The sequence below is a fragment of the Ranitomeya variabilis genome, chromosome 1 (assembly GCF_051348905.1).
Source record: "Ranitomeya variabilis isolate aRanVar5 chromosome 1, aRanVar5.hap1, whole genome shotgun sequence".
Classification (NCBI taxonomy): Eukaryota; Metazoa; Chordata; class Amphibia; order Anura; family Dendrobatidae; genus Ranitomeya; species Ranitomeya variabilis.
Genome location: NC_135232.1, coordinates 952,731,815 through 952,754,457, shown reverse-complemented (window position 1 = coordinate 952,754,457; position 22,643 = coordinate 952,731,815). Strand labels below are relative to the sequence as shown.

General features: G+C 43.9%; 1 protein-coding gene across 1 annotated transcript in view; it reads right to left on the bottom strand.

Annotated features, from left to right (window-relative positions):
* Nucleotides 1-22,643, bottom strand: part of LOC143791853 (uncharacterized) — a 239,405-nt gene that overhangs the window by 45,262 nt on the left and 171,500 nt on the right. Inside the window, exon 13 of the mRNA XM_077279269.1 lies at nt 3,332-3,376. Within this exon, the coding sequence (XP_077135384.1) occupies nt 3,332-3,376 (45 nt within the window). The remainder of the gene's footprint in view (nt 1-3,331; nt 3,377-22,643) is intronic.

Genomic DNA, 22,643 nt, shown 5'->3' with positions numbered 1-22,643 from the left:
CCCATAAAGGTTGAAGGCTCCATAAGATGCTCCATAGAACAATATGTCCTATATGCTGCTGCGATTAAAAAAAATGACATACTCACCTCTCGTCGCTGGGCGCCAGCTGCTGGAGTCGCTGCTGGCTCAGACCCCCAGCACTTGCGATATTCACCTGTCCCTGTTCCACCGCCGCACGTCGCTGTGTCTTCTGTGTCTCTGCAGTGACTGTTCTGGAAGAGGGCGCGCACTATCCACGTCATCACGCCCTCTGTCCTGAACGTCACAACCAGAGGATGCGGAAGACAGAGCACGGCAGTGGTACGGGGACAGGTGAATATCGCATGGCTCACCCTCCCCCGTCATACTCACCCTGCTGGCGCGGTCTGCACGTCTCAGCTTCTCCGATGGTCTCTGGTGCACGTCGGCAGCTTGTTCCTGTGTTCAGCTGTCACATGGTACCGCTCATTAAAGCAATGAATATGCGCTCCGTCTATGGGAGTGGAGGCGCATCCATATTCATTACTTTAATGAGTGGTATCACGTGACAGCTGAACACAGGAAGAGCTGCTGGTGCCAGAGACCATCGGAGAAGCATAAACCACTCCGGGAGCAGGTGAGTATGATGTGACAGCCGCCACTCCTGCCGCTCCCCCGCTGACCCCTTGGGACAATGACTCGAGTATAAGCCGAGAGGGACATTTCCTGCCTAAAAAAATGGGCTGGAAATCTCAGCTTACACTCAAATATATACGGTAACTTTGTAATATATATTTTTCAGAGAAATCTACTTTTTTTTCTTCTTCTTGACTAATCCTTATTCTAAAAATTCTCAGTTTCTGGGTAAAATTTGTATTTAGTGAAGACAGATTTTTAAATGATTGAGATAGTATCTTATTAGTAGCAACTGTAATCTTCTATGCAGTGGTTAGGAGCGAGATTAAAGGAAGAGCTAGTAGCAGAGTTCTTCCCTCCTCCTCTTTTGCATCTATATAGAATCTTACCAGTAGTAACCGCCATCTCCCACCTCAGTAATGTATAAATCTGTCTTCACAGAATATGTACTTTACACATAAATTGCAAAATTTTGAGAATGAGCGATCTGTCCTGGAGGAGGGAGAAGCTGATCTCTCTAATAAGATTTATTACAAAGTTGCTTATTTTCATGTGTACTATTAATTTATCAAATAAAAATTTAAATGACAGCTGTCAGCTACGCTTTAAATTTAATCTTAAATTTTTGGGCCAAAAAGCTCAATCATTTGGCTATATAATACGGACATGTGCAGTCAGAGTAAAAATGGACCAGCACACTTGACCAGTGTAATTGGACTGTCCAGATGACAGTTTTCTCGCATGGCCCAAGTATACGTGCGAAGAATGTGACATGCGCTATTCCATTCCACTTCTTGGATGATACTCACCTATACTGCTCTATGGGTGCGTCAAAAAAAACAAATCCCATATGGATCATTTGTGATCTTTACAGATACATTGCAAGTCTTAACCCAAGAAAATATATTTGATCATGTACAATTTAAATTGTTGATGTATAAAATCAGATGGCACATAGATGTCATAGAGGCATAGAAATGGACACATGGATGGCAAATGGAAGACAGTATGGATAAAAATCATCTCAGTTTTCTAGATTAAACTCTGATGATTTTTCATATACTCCTCTGACTTCCGGCCTAGATGTGTTTTCAATTGTAGTATATATTTATAGTGTAGTATTTTTTCCTTATTAACCAATATGGATGGTATAGAAATAGCTTTACAACTTCAATTTATGGCTCTGGAAGCCATTTATTATTGCATCAGTGGCAAAAAAAAATCACTCAAATTGCAACATCTCATTGTCGAAAATGTCTGTTTGCATTGTTGCTGCTTTCAACAATGTCATCACTGCCATAGAGTTTGAGCGACAGCGTCTGACTGCAGGAGCAGAAGGAGCTGGAAAGGAATCAGGCATCTTACAGGGGTCTTCCTTTATCTATTAAGAAGAAAGAATGAGCAGAATGTGTTGGGTATCAAAAATCGTATATCCACTACTCTACTTGGGTCAGATATATTTAGCCATAATCAGACATTTTTAAGCATTTTTAATATAGAAAGTTTATATTGGTGTATGGGACTGTTTTTTAATAGAGTAATATTTCATATGATTTGTTTGAGAAAATATACAGGGTTGGGGGGTATAGAAAATGTTTTAAAGTTAATAATTTTAGTATTATTTGAGCATATGAGAAGTATGAAAATTTCCAAACAGCTAAAAACTTAATGACCAAACATGTGCCAAAATTGTATTCCCACACCTCTATTGAAAATCATAATTAACTACACTTTTTAATTTATTCATTTACACAAAAGACACAGTTGTATAAGTGCAGCGCCCCAGAGTCCTGGTCGTTGCAGTAATGTCGCTCTTCCACCAGGGGGAGTGATATTATTTCTGATGGTACTAAAGGAGTTCATCTTTCCAGGTATCACAAAACAGACACCACACTTCACACTCCAGTCCACCAGGGGGAGCCTTGTTTCTATCTATTAGGACACTCCTCACATTTGGGTAAAACTGGTGGGCTGGATAGAAAGTTAGAGAGAAGCAGACTGGGCTTCGCCCAGGTAACATCTAGTCAGTAAGGAGCTGACTGGGCTCGGCCCAGGCAACACCTGTCAGGCAGACAGGGGGAAAGGAGGAACATCTGAGCTGCAGACAGAGGGTCCCTGTCAGGGGTGGGATCCTGGCAGAGGCCTAGCACGAGAGAGAAAGACACGGAGCTGCTCCTGCCCCACGTGCGGCAGCATCCTAAGAAAAGACAAGAAAGGAATTGTGTTGCAGGGAGTGAGAAACGAAGTCACAGCACAAGGAGACAACACCAGAAGGAGTTCTGTCCTGTCAGGCCACCGTGACATCCCCTAAACTGTAGGATCCGGTGCTGAGTACCCCATTGCCCTACTCTGGGGGCAATCCATCTTTATGGGCATATAATTGGACGGATCAGGCCTGTGCCCCTTCATAAATTTGATGCATCTTCGGCTGCCCATGCACAATAAATTGAAGTCTACAGCTGCAAAGAGCAGGGCATAGATTTGCCCTATCATTTATGTCAATGTCTGGCATTAATTTGAGTAAATCTGTTATTATCTGAAGGTTTTGACTCTCATGCTAAACCAGACCAATTGTTCATGTCTCTTTTGAAAAGTGGCGTGAGAAGTTAGAAACAGAAAACAGAAACAGGCTACACATTTTTCTGCAAAATGTTACATGACTTATGAATACAAAGAGACCATAAAAGTGGCATACAGTCTTTGATAATGTTCCCTATTATCTTAATTTTGGACTTACTGTTTTTCACACTAGCAACTGTGGAGTCTTCTTTTCTCATTGATGCTAAAGAAGAAACACCATATTTTATTACAAGGTTAATACTTTACTAAGAATAGGATTTAAACTAGGAAATTATAATAAAAATATATATTTTACTCATAAGTTATGGCTTGTCTTCACAAGATTTCAATATTTAAATATTTTAAATTGGATAGGTCACAAGGCTAAAGTGAACCATAACTATATGCTCCTTTTCATGTTTGTGACAAATGGAATAGAAAATATGACATTATTTAATAGCAAATTAGAAGCCATGCTCATGCTTATGACTGTATTTATGAGATGTATTTCGCTCCCCTTTTCTTCCTTTATCAAAACGTCCACAATCCTTTTTATGGCAACTAAAGTTAAGAAAAACAATACACAACACAATGGTCAAGGAGCCACATCAGCACTCCATGGTAGCCAAGACAAGAGCACTGAGAATTTTAAAACAGCTGACAGCAGCCTGGGTGCAGCTTCTGATATGTAAGCCACAGCAAGGTCAAGACGCGTTTCAAGCCATGACGTCATACAGGTCATGCTAATCAGATTAGCCACTGAGGATGCTGACAGGTAGTAGTATGTTCACATTACTCTGGTCCAGCTCCCATGATGTGCATCCATTGTGATTGGACCTGTCATGATCTCTGCAGGCAGAGATCATAGCAAGCCTATAGAGGGACAAGCTCTCGGAAGATGGAACTATACTGACCATGAACTAAGCCTGCCGCGCAACTAGAAATAGCCAGGTAGCATTTCCTATTTATCGCTAGATGCCCAGCTCTGGCCTAAGACCTAAATAGCTAGCAGAGGGAAATATAAGACCTGGCTCACCTCTAGAGAAATATTCCAAAGAAGACAGTAGCCCCCCACATATAATGACGGTGAGTTCAGATGAAACAACAAACGCAGCAGGAAAATAGTCTTAGCAAATTTGAGGTCCGCTTACTAGATAGCAGAAGACAGATAGTATACTTTCATGGTCAGCAGAAAAACACTAACAAAACACCATCCAGAGATTACCTTAAACTCTGGCATTAACTCATAACGCCAGAGTAGCAATCCCTGATCAACGAGAGCTTTCCAGACACAGTAACAAAACTTCAGCTGTGAACTGGAACAAATAGGCAAAACAAAACATGGACAAAAGTCCAACTTATCTAGTAGTTGTCTAGAAGCAGGAACAAGCACTGAGAGGCATCAGATAACATTGTTGACCGGCAAGAAACCACCAGAGAAATGAGCTTAAATAGCGACACCCACTACTGATGGAATCAGGTGAAACAGGAAAGAGGATGACAAGTCCAATTCCACAAGCGGCCACCGGGGGAGCCCAGAATCCAAATTCACAACAGTACCCCCCCCTCAAGGAGGGGGCACCGAACCCTCACCAGATCCACCAGGGCGACCAGGATGAGCCCTATGGAAGGCACGAACAAGATCAGAAGCATGAACATCAGATGCATTGACCCAAGAATTATCCTCCTGGCCGTAACCCTTCCAGTTGACCAGATACTGGAGTTTCCGTCTGGAAACACGAGAGTCCAAAATTTTCTCCACAACGTACTCCAACTCACCCTCAACCAACACCGGAGCAGGAGGCTCAACTGAAGGTACAACAGGTACCTCATACCTGCGCAATAACGACCGATGAAAAACGTTATGAATGGAAAAGGACGCAGGGAGGTCCAAACGGAAAGAAACAGGATTAAGAATCTCCAATATTCTATAAGGGCCGATGAACCGAGGTTTAAACTTAGGAGAAGAGACCCTCATAGGGACAAAACGAGAAGACAACCACACTAAATCTCCAACACAAAGCCGAGAACCAACAAGACGATGACGGTTGGCAAAACGCTGAGTCTTCTCCTGGGACAACTTCAAATTGTCCATAACCTGCCCCCAGATGTGATGCAATCTCTCTACCACCGCATCCACTCCAGGACAATCCGAGGATTCCACCTGACCGGAGGAAAATCGAGGGTGAAACCCCGAATTACAGAAAAACGGGGACACCAAGGTGGAAGAACTGGCCCGATTATTGAGGGCGAACTCTGCCAATGGCAAAAAAGCAACCCAATCATCCTGGTCAGCAGAGACAAAACACCTCAGATATGTCTCAAGGGTCTGATTAGTCCGCTCGGTCTGGCCATTAGTCTGAGGGTGAAAAGCAGATGAAAAAGACAAATCTATGCCCATCCTAGCACAGAATGCCCGCCAAAATCTAGACACAAATTGGGTACCTCTGTCAGAAACAATATTCTCAGGAATACCGTGCAATCGGACAACATTCTGAAAAAACAGAGGAACCAACTCAGAAGAAGAAGGCAACTTGGGCAGAGGAACCAAATGGACCATTTTAGAGAAACGGTCACAGACCACCCAGATGACAGACATCTTCTGGGAAACAGGCAGATCCGAAATAAAATCCATCGAGATGTGTGTCCAAGGCCTCTTAGGAATAGGCAAGGGCAACAGCAGTCCGCTAGCCCGAGAACTACAAGACTTGGCCCGAGCACAAACGTCACATGACTGCACAAAGACTCGCACATCTCGTGACAGAGAAGGCCACCAGAAGGATCTTGCCACCAAATCCCTGGTACCAAAAATTCCGGGATGACCTGCCAATGCAGAAGAATGTACCTCAGAGATGACTCTGCTGGTCCAATCATCCGGAACAAACAGTCTATCAGGCGGACAACGATCCGGTCTATCCGCCTGAAACTCTTGCAAGGACCGCCGCAGATCAGGAGAAACGGCCGACAAAATTACTCCCTCCCTAAGGATACCTGTGGGTTCAGAATTACCAGGAGAGTCCGGGTCAAAACTCCTAGAAAGGGCATCTGCCTTAACATTCTTAGAACCCGGTAGGTATGACACCACAAAATTAAAGCGAGAAAAAAATAAAGACCAGCGCGCCTGTCTAGGATTCAGGCGTCTGGCAGTCTCAAGATAAATCAAATTTTTGTGGTCAGTCAATACCACCACCTGATGTCTAGCCCCCTCGAGCCAATGGCGCCACTCCTCAAACGCCCACTTCATGGCCAAAAGCTCCCGATTCCCAACATCATAATTCCGCTCTGCGGGCGAAAATTTGCGAGAAAAGAAGGCACAAGGCCTAATGACGGAGCAGTCGGAACCTTTCTGCGACAACACTGCCCCAGCTCCGATCTCCGAAGCGTCAACCTCAACCTGAAAAGGCAGATTCACATCAGGCTGACGCAACACAGGGGCAGAGGCAAAACGGCGCTTAAGCTCCTGAAAGGCCTCTACAGCATGAGGGGACCAATTAGCAACATCAGCGCCTTGTCTGGTCAAATCAGTCAGTGGTTTAACGACATCCGAAAAACCAGCAATAAATCGGCGGTAAAAGTTGGCAAAGCCCAAAAATCTCTGAAGACCCTTAAGAGAGGAGGGCTGAGTCCAGTCACAAATAGCTTGCACCTTGACGGGATCCATCTCAATGGAAGAGGGAGAAAAAATATACCCCAAAAAGGAAATTTTCTGGACCCCAAAAACGCACTTAGACCCCTTCACACATAAAGAATTAGACCGCAGAACCTGAAAAACTCTCCTGACCTGCTGGACATGAGAGTCCCAGTCATCAGAAAAAATCAGAATATCATCCAGATATATTATCATAAATTTATCCAGAAAATCGCGGAAAATATCATGCATAAAAGACTGGAAAACTGAAGGGGCATTAGAAAGACCAAAAGGCATGACCAAATACTCAAAGTGGCCCTCGGGCGTATTAAATGCGGTCTTCCACTCATCCCCCTGCCTGATCCGCACCAAATTATACGCCCCACGAAGATCAATTTTAGAGAACCACTTAGCACCCTCTATACGAGCAAACAAATCAGTAAGCAATGGCAATGGGTATTGATACTTAACAGTGATCTTATTCAGAAGCCGATAATCAATACATGGTCTCAAAGAGCCGTCTTTTTTTGAGACAAAGAAAAACCCAGCTCCCAAGGGAGAAGAAGATGGACGAATATGTCCCTTTTCCAAAGACTCCTTTATATATTCCCGCATAGCAGCATGTTCCGGCACAGACAAATTAAACAAACGACCCTTTGGATATTTACAACCCGGTATCAAATCTATGGCACAATCGCACTCACGGTGCGGAGGTAACGACCCAAGCTTGGGTTCGTCAAAGACGTCTTGATAATCAGAGAGGAACTCAGGGACTTCAGAGGGAATGGACGACGAAATAGAAACCAAAGGTACGTCCCCATGAATACCCTTACATCCCCAGCTCAACACAGACATTGCTCTCCAGTCCAAGACTGGGTTGTGAGACTGCAACCATGGCAATCCCAGTACCAAATCGTCATGTAAATTATACAGCACCAGGAAACGAATAATCTCCTGGTGATCCGGATTGATACGCATGGTTACTTGTGTCCAGTATTGTGGTTTATTATTAGCCAATGGGGTGGAGTCAATCCCCTTCAGAGGAATAAGAGTCTCCAAAGGCTCTAAATCAAAACCACAACGATTGGCAAAGGACCAATCCATAAGACTCAGAGCGGCGCCAGAGTCAACATAGGCGTCCGTGGCAATGGATGACAAAGAGCAAATCAGGGTTACAGACAAAATAAACTTAGACTGAAAGGTGCTAATGGAAACAGACTTATCAAGCTTCTTTGTACGCCTAGAGCATGCCGATATAACATGAGTAGAATCCCCACAATAGAAACACAATCCATTCTTCCGTCTAAAATTCTGTCGCTCGCTCCTGGACAGAATTCTATCACACTGCATACTTTCTGGCGTCTTTTCCATAGACACCGCCAGATGGTGCACCGGTTTGCGCTCCCGCAGACGCCTATCAATCTGAATAGCCATTGTCATGGACTCATTCAGACCTGCAGGCAAAGGGAACCCCACCATAACATCCTTAACGGCATCAGAGAGACCTTCTCTGAAAGTTGCCGCCAAGGCGCACTCATTCCACTGAGTAAGCACAGACCATTTACGGAATTTTTGGCAGAAAACTTCAGCTTCGTCTTGCCCCTGAGATAGTGCCATCAAAGTTTTTTCTGCCTGAAGTTCCAAATGAGGTTCCTCATAAAGCAAGCCCAAGGCCAGAAAAAACGCATCCACATCGCGTAACGCAGGATCCCCTGCTGGCAATGAGAAGGCCCAATCTTGAGGGTCACCCCTGAGCAAGGAAATCACAATCCTAACCTGCTGAGCAGGGTCTCCAGCTGAACGAGACTTCAGGGACAAATAAAGCTTACAATTATTTCGGAAATTCTGGAAGCTAGCTCTATTCCCTGTGAAGAACTCCGGCAAAGGAATTCTCGGCTCAGATACCGGAGCATGTACCACAAAATCTTGTAAATTTTGTACTTTCGTGATGAGATTATTCAAACCCGCAGTTACACTCTGGAGATCCATTATTGTCAGGTGCACACAGAGCATACAGAGATTAGGAGGAGAGAGAGAAAAAAGACTGCAGCAAGGCAGACTGGAGGAGGAAAAAAAAAAAAAAAAAAATTCCAGCAGACTTCTTATAACTCTCCTTTCTCAACCAGGGTCTTTAACACTTTATTGGCCGGTCAAACTGTCATGATCTCTGCAGGCAGAGATCATAGCAAGCCTATAGAGGGACAAGCTCTCGGAAGATGGAACTATACTGACCATGAACTAAGCCTGCCGCGCAACTAGAAATAGCCAGGTAGCATTTCCTATTTATCGCTAGATGCCCAGCTCTGGCCTAAGACCTAAATAGCTAGCAGAGGGAAATATAAGACCTGGCTCACCTCTAGAGAAATATTCCAAAGAAGACAGTAGCCCCCCACATATAATGACGGTGAGTTCAGATGAAACAACAAACGCAGCAGGAAAATAGTCTTAGCAAATTTGAGGTCCGCTTACTAGATAGCAGAAGACAGATAGTATACTTTCATGGTCAGCAGAAAAACACTAACAAAACACCATCCAGAGATTACCTTAAACTCTGGCATTAACTCATAACGCCAGAGTAGCAATCCCTGATCAACGAGAGCTTTCCAGACACAGTAACAAAACTTCAGCTGTGAACTGGAACAAATAGGCAAAACAAAACATGGACAAAAGTCCAACTTATCTAGTAGTTGTCTAGAAGCAGGAACAAGCACTGAGAGGCATCAGATAACATTGTTGACCGGCAAGAAACCACCAGAGAAATGAGCTTAAATAGCGACACCCACTACTGATGGAATCAGGTGAAACAGGAAAGAGGATGACAAGTCCAATTCCACAAGCGGCCACCGGGGGAGCCCAGAATCCAAATTCACAACATGGACCAAAGTCTTGAGAATTGTTTTGCTTATCTCTATTGACAACATTCTTATTTTTTGTAGGACTGTCCCATAAACCAGATCATACATAAGATGTGCAGTCCATACAAGGGTCAGCAGGGGCGGGTCAAGGATAAAAAGGGCTGAGGTGCAGGCCTTGAAAGCAGAGCATCTCGTGAGCGTAAACCCACCTAACACTACCCCTGTAAATGTGCCCACTGCTCGCGGACATCAGACAGCTACTTGCCCGATGGCCTGCGTTCCGGGAGGTGATTCACACATGAAACCAGTGACTGCTGCATGTCAATGGCCTGGCCTAGCACCTGTGACTGAGCCAGAGCATACCGACTCCTCACCCGCATACACCGTGGAGCAGAGCCATGCTCCAGCGATACCGCATATAGAACTGAGACCAGAACGAGGAAACCGCGAGTACGGGAACCCATCTAGAACAGCAAAGTCTCTCTGCCTGCATCGAGGAACCGGACCTCCGTCTATCCAGGATGACCCCGAGACATCACATGCCGCTGTTGTCGGTGCCATCGTTGGAGACCGAGAAGCCCCCAAACAACCTCCCCAAACAACCTCCGGTAGATCTAGCAGAGAGACAAATGCCTGCAGTGCCCGAAGCGGCCACCCCAGAGTAAATAGGTTTACCCCCATCCTCACCTGTACAGCCTGATTCTACTACACAAATAGGCTCAACTACTCTTTCTGACTTACTGTGCTCCGAAAGAGCAACAGCTGGCATACCCCCTAACCGATATAGCCAAGATCGATTTGTTTGGCGGCAAATAGTTCAAGGCCTAGAAGAGTGTCAACATGAAATAAAGAAACTTACACTTGTCAGAAGGGGGCAAGTCAGGGATAAAAAGGCTGCGTGCGGGGAAAAAGCAGGAGTTCTGGTGGGAAGACAGAGCGCGCAGCAGGGTGAGGTGCAGGCCTTGATAGCGTTTCATCTCGTGAGCGTAGTCCCACCTAGCACTACCCCTGCAATTGTGCCCACTGCTGGTAGACATCAGCTACTTGCCCGATGGTCTCCGTTCCGGGAGGTTATTCACATGTGAGACCAGTGACTGCTGTGTGCATGCGGCCTAGCCTAGCACCTGTGACTAAGCCAGAGTATACAGTCTCCCCACCCGCATACACTGCGGAGCAGAGCCACGCTCCAGCGATACAGCATATAGAAATGAGACCAGTACAAGGAAACTGCGGGTATGGGAACCCGTCTAGTACAGCAAAGACTCTCTGCCTGCATCGAGGAACCGGCCCTCCGTCTATGCAGGATGTCCCCGAGACATCACGTGCCGCTGTTGTCGGGGCCATCGTTGGAGACCGAGAAGCTGCAATCAAGAAGCCGACAGACTGATAAGTTTTGCTCTTCTTCCCCCTTTTGAACATTCGCCTAATACCTGTTTACCCTGTTCTCCCCTCCAGTTTCCATATTGCTACATCTTTTGCCTCCCATACTCATTTTCTCCCTGCGTGGCGTTGAATCTGTTAATAAATTTGTTAACTCTTGATCTGCCTCCTGTCCGTGACGACATCCTGATTCCTGTATTTTCGCAGTTGCACAAGGCCACCCCATCCGTTTCATTACGTAAAGGGTGTTTCCCATGAACAAAAGTTAATTTAATCAGTAGATCTTGGAAGTTCCACAATTGGATGTGTTTAAATAAAATGTTCAGTGCTGAGATAATCTTATAAATGTGACCCTGCTGTGTACTGTGTAAAGGTTGTGTCCGACCGTTTAGGAACATGATCTGATCATACCACATCTACTGGGCAGAAGAAGTCGCAAAACAGTATACTGACATTACAGCACGGGATCGCAAATGATTTTTTTAGGTAAAACTTTTTAAAAACAGGCAGGGAAATATTTAACTTCACAGAAAGAATCATTTGTGATCCCCTGCTGTAATGTCTGTATACAGTTATATGAAAAAGTTTGGGCACCCCTATTAATCTTAAGCTTAATGTTTTATAAAAATTGTTTTTTTTTGCAACAGCTATTTCAGTTTCATACATCTATTAACCCCTTCACCCCCAAGGGTGGTTTGCACGTTAATGACCGGGCCAATTTTTACAATTCTGACCACTGTCCCTTTATGAGGCTATAACTCTGGAACGCTTTGACGGATCTTGGCGATTCTGACATTGTTTTCTCGTGACATATTGTACTTCATGTTAGTGGTAAAATTTATTCGATATAACTTGCATTTATTTGTGAAAAAAACGAATATTTGGCGAAAATTTTGAAAATTTCGCAATTTTCCAACTTTGAATTTTTATGCCCTTAAATCACAGACATATGTCACGCAAAATACTTAATAAGTAACATTTCCCACATGTCTACTTTACATCAGTACAATTTTGGAACCAAAATTTTTTTTTGTGACGGAGTTATAAGGGTTAAAAGTTAACCAGCAATTTCTCATTTTTACAACACCATTTTTTTTTAGGGACCACATCTCATTTGAAGTCATTTTGAGGGGTCTATATGATAGAAAATACTCAAGTGTGACACCATTCTAAAAACTGCACCCCTCAAGGTGCTCAAAACCACATTCAAGAAGTTTATTAACCCTTCAGGTGTTTCACAGGAATTTTTTGAATGTTTAAATAAAAATGAGCATTTAACTTTTTTTCACACACAATTTATTTCAGCTCCAATTTGTTTTATTTTACCAAGGGTAACAGGAGAAAATGGACCCCCAAAGTTGTTGTACAATTTGTCCTGAGTACGCTGATACCCCATATGTGAGGGTAAACCACTGTTTGGGCGTATGGCAGAGCTCGGAAGGAAAGGAGCGCCATTTGACTTTTCAATGCAAAATTGACTGGAATTGAGATGGGACGCCATGTTGCGTTTGGAGAGCCCCTGATGTGCCTAAACACTGAAACCCCCTACAAGTGACACCATTTTGGAAAGTAGACCCCCTAAGGAACTTATCTTGATGTGTGGTGAGCACTTTGACCCACCAAGTGCTTCACAGAAGTTTATAATGCAGAGCCGTAAAAATAAAAAATCATATTTTTTCACAAAAATGATCTTTTTGCCCCCAATTTTTTATTTTCCCAAGGGTAAGAGAAGAAATTGGACCCCAAAAAATGTTGTGCAATTTGTCCTGAGTACGATGATACCCCATATGTGGGTGTAAACCATTGTTTGGGCGCATGGCAGAGCTTGGAAGGGAAGGAGCGCCATTTGACTTTTCAATGCAAAATTGACTGGAATTGAGATGGGACGCCATGTTGCGTTTGGAGAGCCCCTGATGTGCCTAAACATTGAAACTCCCTACAAGTGACACCATTTTGGAAAGTAGACCCCCTAAGGAACTTATCTAGATGTGTGGTGAGCACTTTGACCCACCAAGTGCTTCACAGAAGTTTATAATGCAGAGCCGTAAAAATAAAAAATCATATTTTTTCACAAAAATGATCTTTTTGCCCCCAATTTTTTATTTTCCCAAGGGTAAGAGAAGAAATTGGACCCCAAAAAATGTTGTGCAATTTGTCCTGAGTACGCTGATACCCCATATGTGGGTGTAAACCATTGTTTGGGCGCATGGCAGAGCTTGGAAGGGAAGGAGCGCCATTTGACTTTTCAATGCAAAATTGACTGGAATTGAGATGGGACGCCATGTTGCGTTTGGAGAGCCCCTGATGTGCCTAAACACTGAAACCCCCTACAAGTGACACCATTTTGGAAAGTAGACCCCCTAAGGAACTTATCTTGATGTGTGGTGAGCACTTTGACCCACCAAGTGCTTCACAGAAGTTTATAATGCAGAGCCGTAAAAATAAAAAATCATATTTTTTCACAAAAATGATCTTTTCGCCCCCAATTTTTTATTTTCCCAAGGGTAAGAGAAGAAATTGGACCCCAAAAAATGTTGTGCAATTTGTCCTGAGTACGCTGATACCCCATATGTGGGTGTAAACCATTGTTTGGGCGCATGGCAGAGCTTGGAAGGGAAGGAGCGCCATTTGACTTTTCAATGCAAAATTGACTGGAATTGAGATGGGACGCCATGTTGCGTTTGGAGAGCCCCTGATGTGCCTAAACATTGAAACTCCCTAAAAGTGACACCATTTTGGAAAGTAGACCCCCTAAGGAACTTATCTAGATGTGTGGTGAGCACTTTGACCCACCAAGTGCTTCACAGAAGTTTATAATGCAGAGCCGTAAAAATAAAAAATCATATTTTTTCACAAAAATGATCTTTTTGCCCCCAATTTTTTATTTTCCCAAGGGTAAGAGAAGAAATTGGACCCCAAAAAATGTTGTGCAATTTGTCCTGAGTACGCTGATACCCCATATGTGGGTGTAAACCATTGTTTGGGCGCATGGTAGAGCTTGGAAGGGAAGGAGCGCCATTTGACTTTTCAATGCAAAATTGACTGGAATTGAGATGGGACGCCATGTTGCGTTTGGAGAGCCCCTGATGTGCCTAAACACTGAAACCCCATACAAGTGACACCATTTTGGAAAGTAGACCCCCTAAGGAACTTATCTTGATGTGTGGTGAGCACTTTGACCCACCAAGTGCTTCACAGAAGTTTATAATGCAGAGCCATAAAAATAAAAAATCATATTTTTTCACAAAAATGATCTTTTCGCCCCCAATTTTTTATTTTCCCAAGGGTAAGAGAAGAAATTGGACCCCAAAAAATGTTGTGCAATTTGTCCTGAGTACGCTGATACCCCATATGTGGGTGTAAACCATTGTTTGGGCGCATGGCAGAGCTTGGAAGGGAAGGAGCGCCATTTGACTTTTCAATGCAAAATTGACTGGAATTGAGATGGGACGCCATGTTGCGTTTGGAGAGCCCCTGATGTGCCTAAACATTGAAACTCCCTACAAGTGACACCATTTTGGAAAGTAGACCCCCTAAGGAACTTATCTAGATGTGTTTTGAGAGCTTTGAACCCCCAAGTGTTTCACTACAGATTATAACGCAGAGCCGTGAAAATAATTTTTATTTTTTTTCTCAAAAATGATTTTTTAGCACCCAGCTTTGTATTTTTACAAGGGTAACAGAATAAATTGGACCCCAAAATTTGTTTTCCAATTTGTCCTGAGTACGCTGATACCCCATATGTGGGGGGGAACCACTGTTTGGGCGCATGACAGAGCTCGGAAGGGAAGGAGCGCCATTTGGAATGCAGACTTAAATGGATTGGTCAGCAGCCGTCACGTTGCATTTGCAGAGCCCCTGATGTACCCAAACAGTACAAACCCCCCACAAGTGACCCCATATTGGAAACTAGACCTCCCAAAGAACTTATCTAGATGTGTTTTGAGAACTTTGAACCCCCAAGTGTTTCACTAAAGTTTATAGCGCAAAGCCGTGAAAATAAAAATTCTTTTTTTTTTTCACAAAAATGATTTTTTAGCCCCCAGTTTTGTATTTTCACAAGGGTAACAGGATAAATTAGACCCCAAAAGTTGTTGTCCAATTTGTCCTGAGTACGCTGATACCCCATATGTGGGGGGGAACCACTGTTTGGGTGCATGACAGAGCTCGGAAGGGAAGGAGCGCCATTTGGAATGCAGCCTTAAATGGATTGGTCTGCAGGCGTCACGTTGCATTTGCAGAGCCCCTGATGTACCCAAACAGTACAAACCCCCCACAAGTGACCCCATATTGGAAACTAGACCTCCCAAGGAACTTATCTAGATGTGTTGTGAGAACTTTGAACCCCCAAGTGTTTCACTACAGTTTATAACGCAGAGCCGTGAAAATAAAACATCTTTTTTTTCCCACAAAAATGATTTTTAGCCCCCCAAATTTTTATTTTCCTAAGGATAACAAGAGAACTTGGACCCCAGAAGTTGTTGTTCAATTTGTCCCGAGTACGCTGATAACACATATGTTGGGGTAAACCCCTTTTTGGGCGCACGGGAGAGCTCGGAAGGGAAGGAGCACTGTTTTACTTTTTCAACGCAGAATTGGCTGGAATTGAGATTGGACGCCATGTCGCGCTTGTAGAGCCCCTGATGTGCCTGGACAGTGGAAACTCCCCAATTCTACCTGAAACCCTAACCCAAACACACCCCTAACCCTAATCCCAACGGTAACCCTAACCACACCCCTAGCCCTGACACACCCATAATTCTAATCCCAACCCTAATCCAAACGTAAATGTAATCCAAACCCTAACCCTAACTTTAGCCCCAACCCTAACTTTAGCCCCAACCCTAACTTTACCTCCAACCCTAGCCCTAACCCTAACCCTAACCCTACCCCTAACCCTAACCCTAAACGTGACTGAAATACGTGGCACTGAAATACGTGGCACTGAAATACGTGGCACTGAAATACGTGGCACTGAAATACGTGGCACTGAAATACGTGGCACTGAAATACGTGATACGTGGCACTTAAATACGTGGCACTGAAACACGTGGCACTGAAATACGTGATACGTGGCACTGAAATACGTGGCACTGAAATATGTGATACGTGGCACTGAAATACGTGGCACTGAAATACGTGGCACTGAAATACGTGGCACTGAAATACGTGGCACTGAAATACGTGGCACTGAAATACGTGGCACTGAAATACGTGGCACTGAAATACGTGGCACTGAAATACGTGATACGTGGCACTGAAATACGTGGCACTGAAATATGTGGCACTGAAATACGTGATACGTGGCACTTAAATACGTGGCACTGAAACACGTGGCACTGAAATACGTGATACGTGGCACTGAAATACGTGGCACTGAAATACGTGATACGTGGCACTGAAATACGTGGCACTGAAATACGTGATACGTGGCACTGAAATACGTGGCACTGAAATACGTGGCACTGAAATACGTGGCACTGAAATACGTGGCACTGAAATACGTGGCACTGAAATACGTGGTACTAAAATATGTGGCACTGAAATACGTGATACGTGGCACTGAAATACGTGATACGTGGCACTGAAATATGTGATACGTGGCACTGAAATACGTGGCACTGAAACACGTGGCACTGAAATACGTGGCACTGAAATACGTGGCACTGAAATACGTGGCACTATGACTGTCAGAAAATGTTCATTAAACGGTTAGGGGTGAGGTTAGGGGTAGAGTTAGGGTTAGGGTTTGGATCCCTTTATCACCTTGATGGTGGTGGGTGGCTTTTCAGTGTGTTTAAATGCATGCGTTTTTAAAGCAAACAAACGCATGTGCTTAAAAACGCAAGAAAATACTGCAGGTTGTATTTCTGAAAATGAACGCATGCAGAAAAAAAACGCATGCGTTTGAAAACGCGACCAAACGCGTACAAAAAAACCGCATGCGTTTTCAATGTTAAATATAGGGAAAAAACGCATGCGTTTTTTTGTGCAAAAAACGCTGCAGACAAAAACGCAAGTGTGAAACCAGCGACGCTTTTTATAGCAAAAAAGTTTTTGCGTCTCCACATTTTGAGACCTATAATTTTTCCACATTTTGCTCCACAGAGTCATGTGAGGTCTTGTTTTTTGCGGGACGAGTTGACGTTTTTATTGGTAACATTTTCGGACACGTGACCGTTTTTGATCGCTTTTTATTCCGATTTTTGTGAGGCAGAATGACCAAAAACCAGCTATTCATGAATTTCTTTTGGGGGAGGCGTTTATACCGTTCCGCGTTTGGTTAAATTGATAAAGCAGTTTTATTCTTCGGGTCAGTACGATTACAGCGATATCTCATTTATATCATTTTTTTATGTTTTGGCGCTTTTATACGATAAAAACTAAAATATAGAAAAAATAATTATTTTCGTATCGCTTTATTCTCAGGACTATAACTTTTTTATTTTTTTGCTGATAATGTTGTATGGCGGCTTGTTTTTTGCGGGACAAGATGACGTTTTCAGCGGTACCATGGATATTTATATCAGTCTTTTTGATCGCGTGTTATTCCACTTTTTGTTCGGCGGTATGGTAATAAAGCGTTGTTTTTTGCCTCGTTTTTTTTTTTTTTTTCTTACGGTGTTTACTGAAGGGGTTAACTAGTGGGGCAGTTTTATAGGTTGGGTCGTTACGGACGCGGCGATACTAAATATGTGTACTTTTATAGTTTTGTTTTTTTTATTTAGATAAAGAAATGTATTTATGGGAATAATATATTTTTTTTTATTATTATTTATTTAGGATTTTTTTTTTTTTTTTTTTTACACATGTGGAAAAAATTTTTTTTTACTTTTTTACTTTGTCCCAGGGGGGGACATCACAGATCATTGATCTGGCAGTGTGCACAGCACTCTGCCAGATCGACGATCTGCTGTGCAGGGCTGCAGGCTTACCAAGTGTCTGCTCTGAGCAGACACTCGGTAAGCCACCTCCTTCCCTGCAGGACCCGGATGCCGCGGCCATCTTGGATCCGGGACCTGCAGCCAGGAAGGAGGTAGGAGACCCTCGCAGCAACGCGATCACATCGCGTTGCTCCGGGGGTCTCAGGGAAGCCCGCAGGGAGCCCCCTCCCTGCGCGATGCTTCCCTATACCGCCGGTACACTGCGATCATGTTTGATCGCGGTGTGCCGGGGGTTAATGTGCCGGGGGCGGTCCGTGACCGCTCCTGGCACATAGTGCCGGATGTCAGCTGCGATATGCAGCTGACACCCGGCCGCGATCGGCCGCGCTCCCCCCGTGAGCGCCGCTGATCGGTGATGACGTACTATCCCGTCGGCGGTCATACGGGCCCACCCCACCTCGACGGGATAGTACGTCAAATGTCGGGAAGGGGTTAACTGTTGGACACAGTAAAGTTTCTGCCTTGAAATGAGGTTTATTGTACCAACAGAAAATGTGCAATCTGCATTCAAACAAAATTTGACAGGTGCATAAGTATGGGCACCCTTATCATTTTCTTGTTTTAAATACTCCTACCTACTTTTTACTGACTTACTAAAGCACTTTTTTTGGTTTTGTAGCCTCATTGAGCTTTGAACTTCATAGCCAGGTGTATGCAATCATGAGAAAAGCTACTTAAAGTGGCCACTTGCAAGTTGTTCTCCTGTTTGAATCTCCTCTGAAGAGTGGCATCATGGGCTCCTCAAAACAACTGTCAAATGATCTGAAAACAAAGATTATTCAACATAGTTGTTCAGGGGAAGAATACAAAAAGCTGTCTCAGAGATTTAACCTGTCAATTTCCACTGTGAGGAACATAGTAAGGAAATGGAAGAACACAGGTACAGTTCTTGTTAAGGCCAGAAGCGGCAGGCCAAGAAAAACATCAGAAAGGCAGAGAAGAAGAATGGTGAAATCAGTCAAGGACAATCCTCAGACCACCTCCAGAGAGATGCAGCATCAACTTGCTGCAGATGGTGTCACTGTGCATCGGTCAACTATACAACGCACTGTTTTTTTGCCGTCATGCATAACGCCTTTTTGTATGACCAAACAACTCAATCTTGGTTTCATCAGTCGACAGGACCTTCTTCCAAAAAGAAATTGGCTTCACCAAATGTGCTTTTGCATACCTCAGCCGACTCTGTTTGTGGCGTGCTTGCAGAAATGGCTTCTTTCGCATCACTCTCCCATACAGCTTCTCCTTGTGCAAAGTGCATTGTATAGTTGACCGATGCACAGTGACACCATCTGCAGCAAGTCGATGCTGCAGCTCTCTGGAGGTGGTCTGAGGATTGTCCTTGACTGATCTCACCATTCTTCTTCTCTGCCTTTCTGATGTTTTCTTGGCCTGCCACTTCTGGCTTTAACAAGATCTGTACCTGTGTTCTTCCATTTCCTTACTATGTTCCTCACAGTGAAAATTGACAGGTTAAATCTCTGAGACAGCTTTTTGTATCCTTCCCCTGAACAACTATGTTGAATAATCTTTGTTTTCAGATCATTTGACAGTTGTTTTGAGGAGCCCATGATGCCACTCTTCAAAGGAGATTCAAACAGGAGAACAACTTGCAGGGGCCACTTTAAGTAGCTTTTCTCATGATTGCATACACCTGGCTATGAAGTTCAAAGCTCAATGAGGTTGCAAAACCAAAAAAAGTGCGTTAGTAAGTCAGTAAAAAGTAGGTAGGAGTATTTAAAACAAGAAAATGATAAGGGTGCCCATACTTATGCACCTGTCAAATTTTGTTTGAATGCAGATTGCACATTTTCTGTTAGTAAAATAAACCTCATTTCAAGGCAGAAACATTACTGTGTCCAACAGTTATTAGATATATGAAACTGAAATAGCTGTTGCAAAAAAAACAATTTTTATAAAACATTAAGCTTAAGATTGATAGGGGTGCCCAAACTTTTTCATATAACTGTACTTTTTTCCTTCCTCCCCTGCCCAGGAGCTGTGGTATGATCAGACGATGTCCCTATAGGGCAGGGCCAGACTGGTCATCGGGCAGTTCTGGCAAATGCCAGAAGGGACAGTGGCAGTCGTCGCCGCCACATTCAACTATACCGGCGTTTATGACGCCGGTACAGTTGAATGCAATGATGGAGGAGAGAGCGTCTTCTGACGCTCCCTCTCCCATCATTCCCCGCTCTGCCTTGAGCTGACACTGTGGGTGCGCGATGACGTCATATCATCGCGCACCGGCTCTGTGTCGGGCGGGCAGACTGCAGCTGCTGAGACCGGAGCCGGGAGCAGCGCGGGGCACGAAGAGAGGTGAGGAGAGTGTTTTTTTTTGTTTTTTTTTAATATATAAGTGAGTGATAACTAGATTGTGGGGCTATTGAGGGGGCTGTATTACATTCTATGGGGGCTGTGCTGTATTAGATTATATGGGGGGATTTATTACATTCTATTGGGGCTGGCTACATTACATTCTATTGGGGGCTGTGCTGCATTACATTCTATAGGGCTGGCTGCATTATATTCTATGGAGCTGTGCTGTATTACATTCTGTGGGGGCTGTGCTGCATTACATTCTATGGGGTGCTGGCTGCATTACATTCTATGGGGGCTGGCTGCATTATATTCGATGGGGGCTGGGCTGCATTACATTCTATGGGAGCTGTGCTGCATTACATTCTATGGGGGCTTGCTGCATTACATTCTATGGGGGCTGGATGCATTACATTCTATGGGGGCTGGATGCATTACATTCTATGGGGGCTGTGCTGCATTACATTCTATGGGGACTGTGCTGTATTACATTCTATGGGGGCTGTGCTGCATTACATTATATGGGAGCTGTGTTGTATTACATTCTATGGGGGCTGTGCTGCATTACATTCTATGGGGGCTGTGCTGCATTACATTATATGGGGGCTGTGCTATATTACATTCTATGGGGGCTGTGCTGCATTACATTCTATGGGGGCTGTGCTGCATTGCATTCTATAGGGGCTGTGATGTATTACATTCTATGGGGGCTGTGCAGCATTACATTCTATGGGGGCTGGCTGCATTGCATTCTATGGGGGCTGGCTGCATTACATTCTATGGGGAGGGCTGTATTACATTCTGTGGGGTGCTGTATTATATTCTATGGAGGGGCTACCATATATTCTATGGGGGGCTGCATTATGCTCTATGAGGGGGCTGCCATATATTATATATGCAGGGGCTGCATTATACTATATAATGGGGCTGCATTATATTCTCTGGGGGGTTACATTATGCTCAGGGGGTAAAAATATATTCTGTGGGGTGGCTGCATTATACTCTGGGATGGCATCATTATACTATATGTGGGCTGCATTATACTGTATCGAGGACTATGGGGAATACATTATACTATATGAAGAACTATGGGGTGCATTATACTATAGGAAGTGAATTGTACTACATGGATGACAATGGCGGCGCATTATACTATATGGAGCACTATGAGGAGTGTATTATAATATTTGGAGGACTATGGAATGTATTATACTATTTGGAGGACTGAGGAATAGATTATACTATTTGGAGGACTGAGGAGTGTATTATACTATATGGAGGAATTGCAGTGTATTTTAATATATGGAAGACTATGAGGAGTGTATTATACTATATGGAGGACTATGGGGAGTGTATTATACTATATGGAGGACTGAGGAGTGTATTATACTATATGGAGGACTATGGGGAGTGTATTATACTATATCGAGGACTGAGGAGTGTACTATACTATATGGAGAACTGAGGAGTATATTATACTATATGGAGGACTGAGGAGTGTATTATACTATATGGAAGACTGAGGTGCACATCATAATATGTGGAGCACTATGGGGAGTGTATTATACTAAACAAGCAAAATGCTGCCTATTTATCGAGTGATTGGATTGTTTATGAGGGAACAGAAATCCTTGTTCTCGGCAGCACATCTCCGGTGTAAACTGTAGTTGTGCTGCTGATAACATGATACTGTATGGGGACAGATTAATCTAATTGTGATTGTTATGTTCTCTTCATTCTTTCTCAGTTGGTGTAAAGAGACCGGGAAACAAGCGAACGACTTCAGTATTGTTGATCACACTCGTTTAGTGGCCTGAGATCAGCGCATGTAAATACAGCATAAATGCTTCGCAGGGAGACCAGGCAAGGATAATGACAGTTGTAGTTAGCACCCGGCGCCTGGGAATAGCGCTAACTCTACTGCTTTTCCCAGCCGCCAAAGCATTTAATTCTGGTATGTGTAATGTATTTTAGGGTTGATGTCAGCTGCGTAATGTCAGCTGCTATCAATCCCTGGTGTAAGTAATGGAGAGGTGTCTATCAGACACCCCCACTACTAGCCCAGACCTGGCGAGATCCAGCGACTCTGAAGAGCGGTGACGGCAGTAACAATACTGCTCTTCAGCTCAGCGCCAGACCCAGTATATCTGAAGAGCGGTGACGTTACTGATGTCACCGCTATTCAGAGCCACCGGGTCTCGTGCTGCGCAGCGGAGCCAAAAAAGTGGCTGTAGGCAAAGTTTATAGAGCATCAGAATGAGTTTCCATAGCCTTTGGTCGTCTCAATCCCTTCATTATCTACGAGATCCAGTTATGTAGGTAAAGCAGCGGCTTTTCTTGGTACTGCAACTAAAGGCAATAAATAAG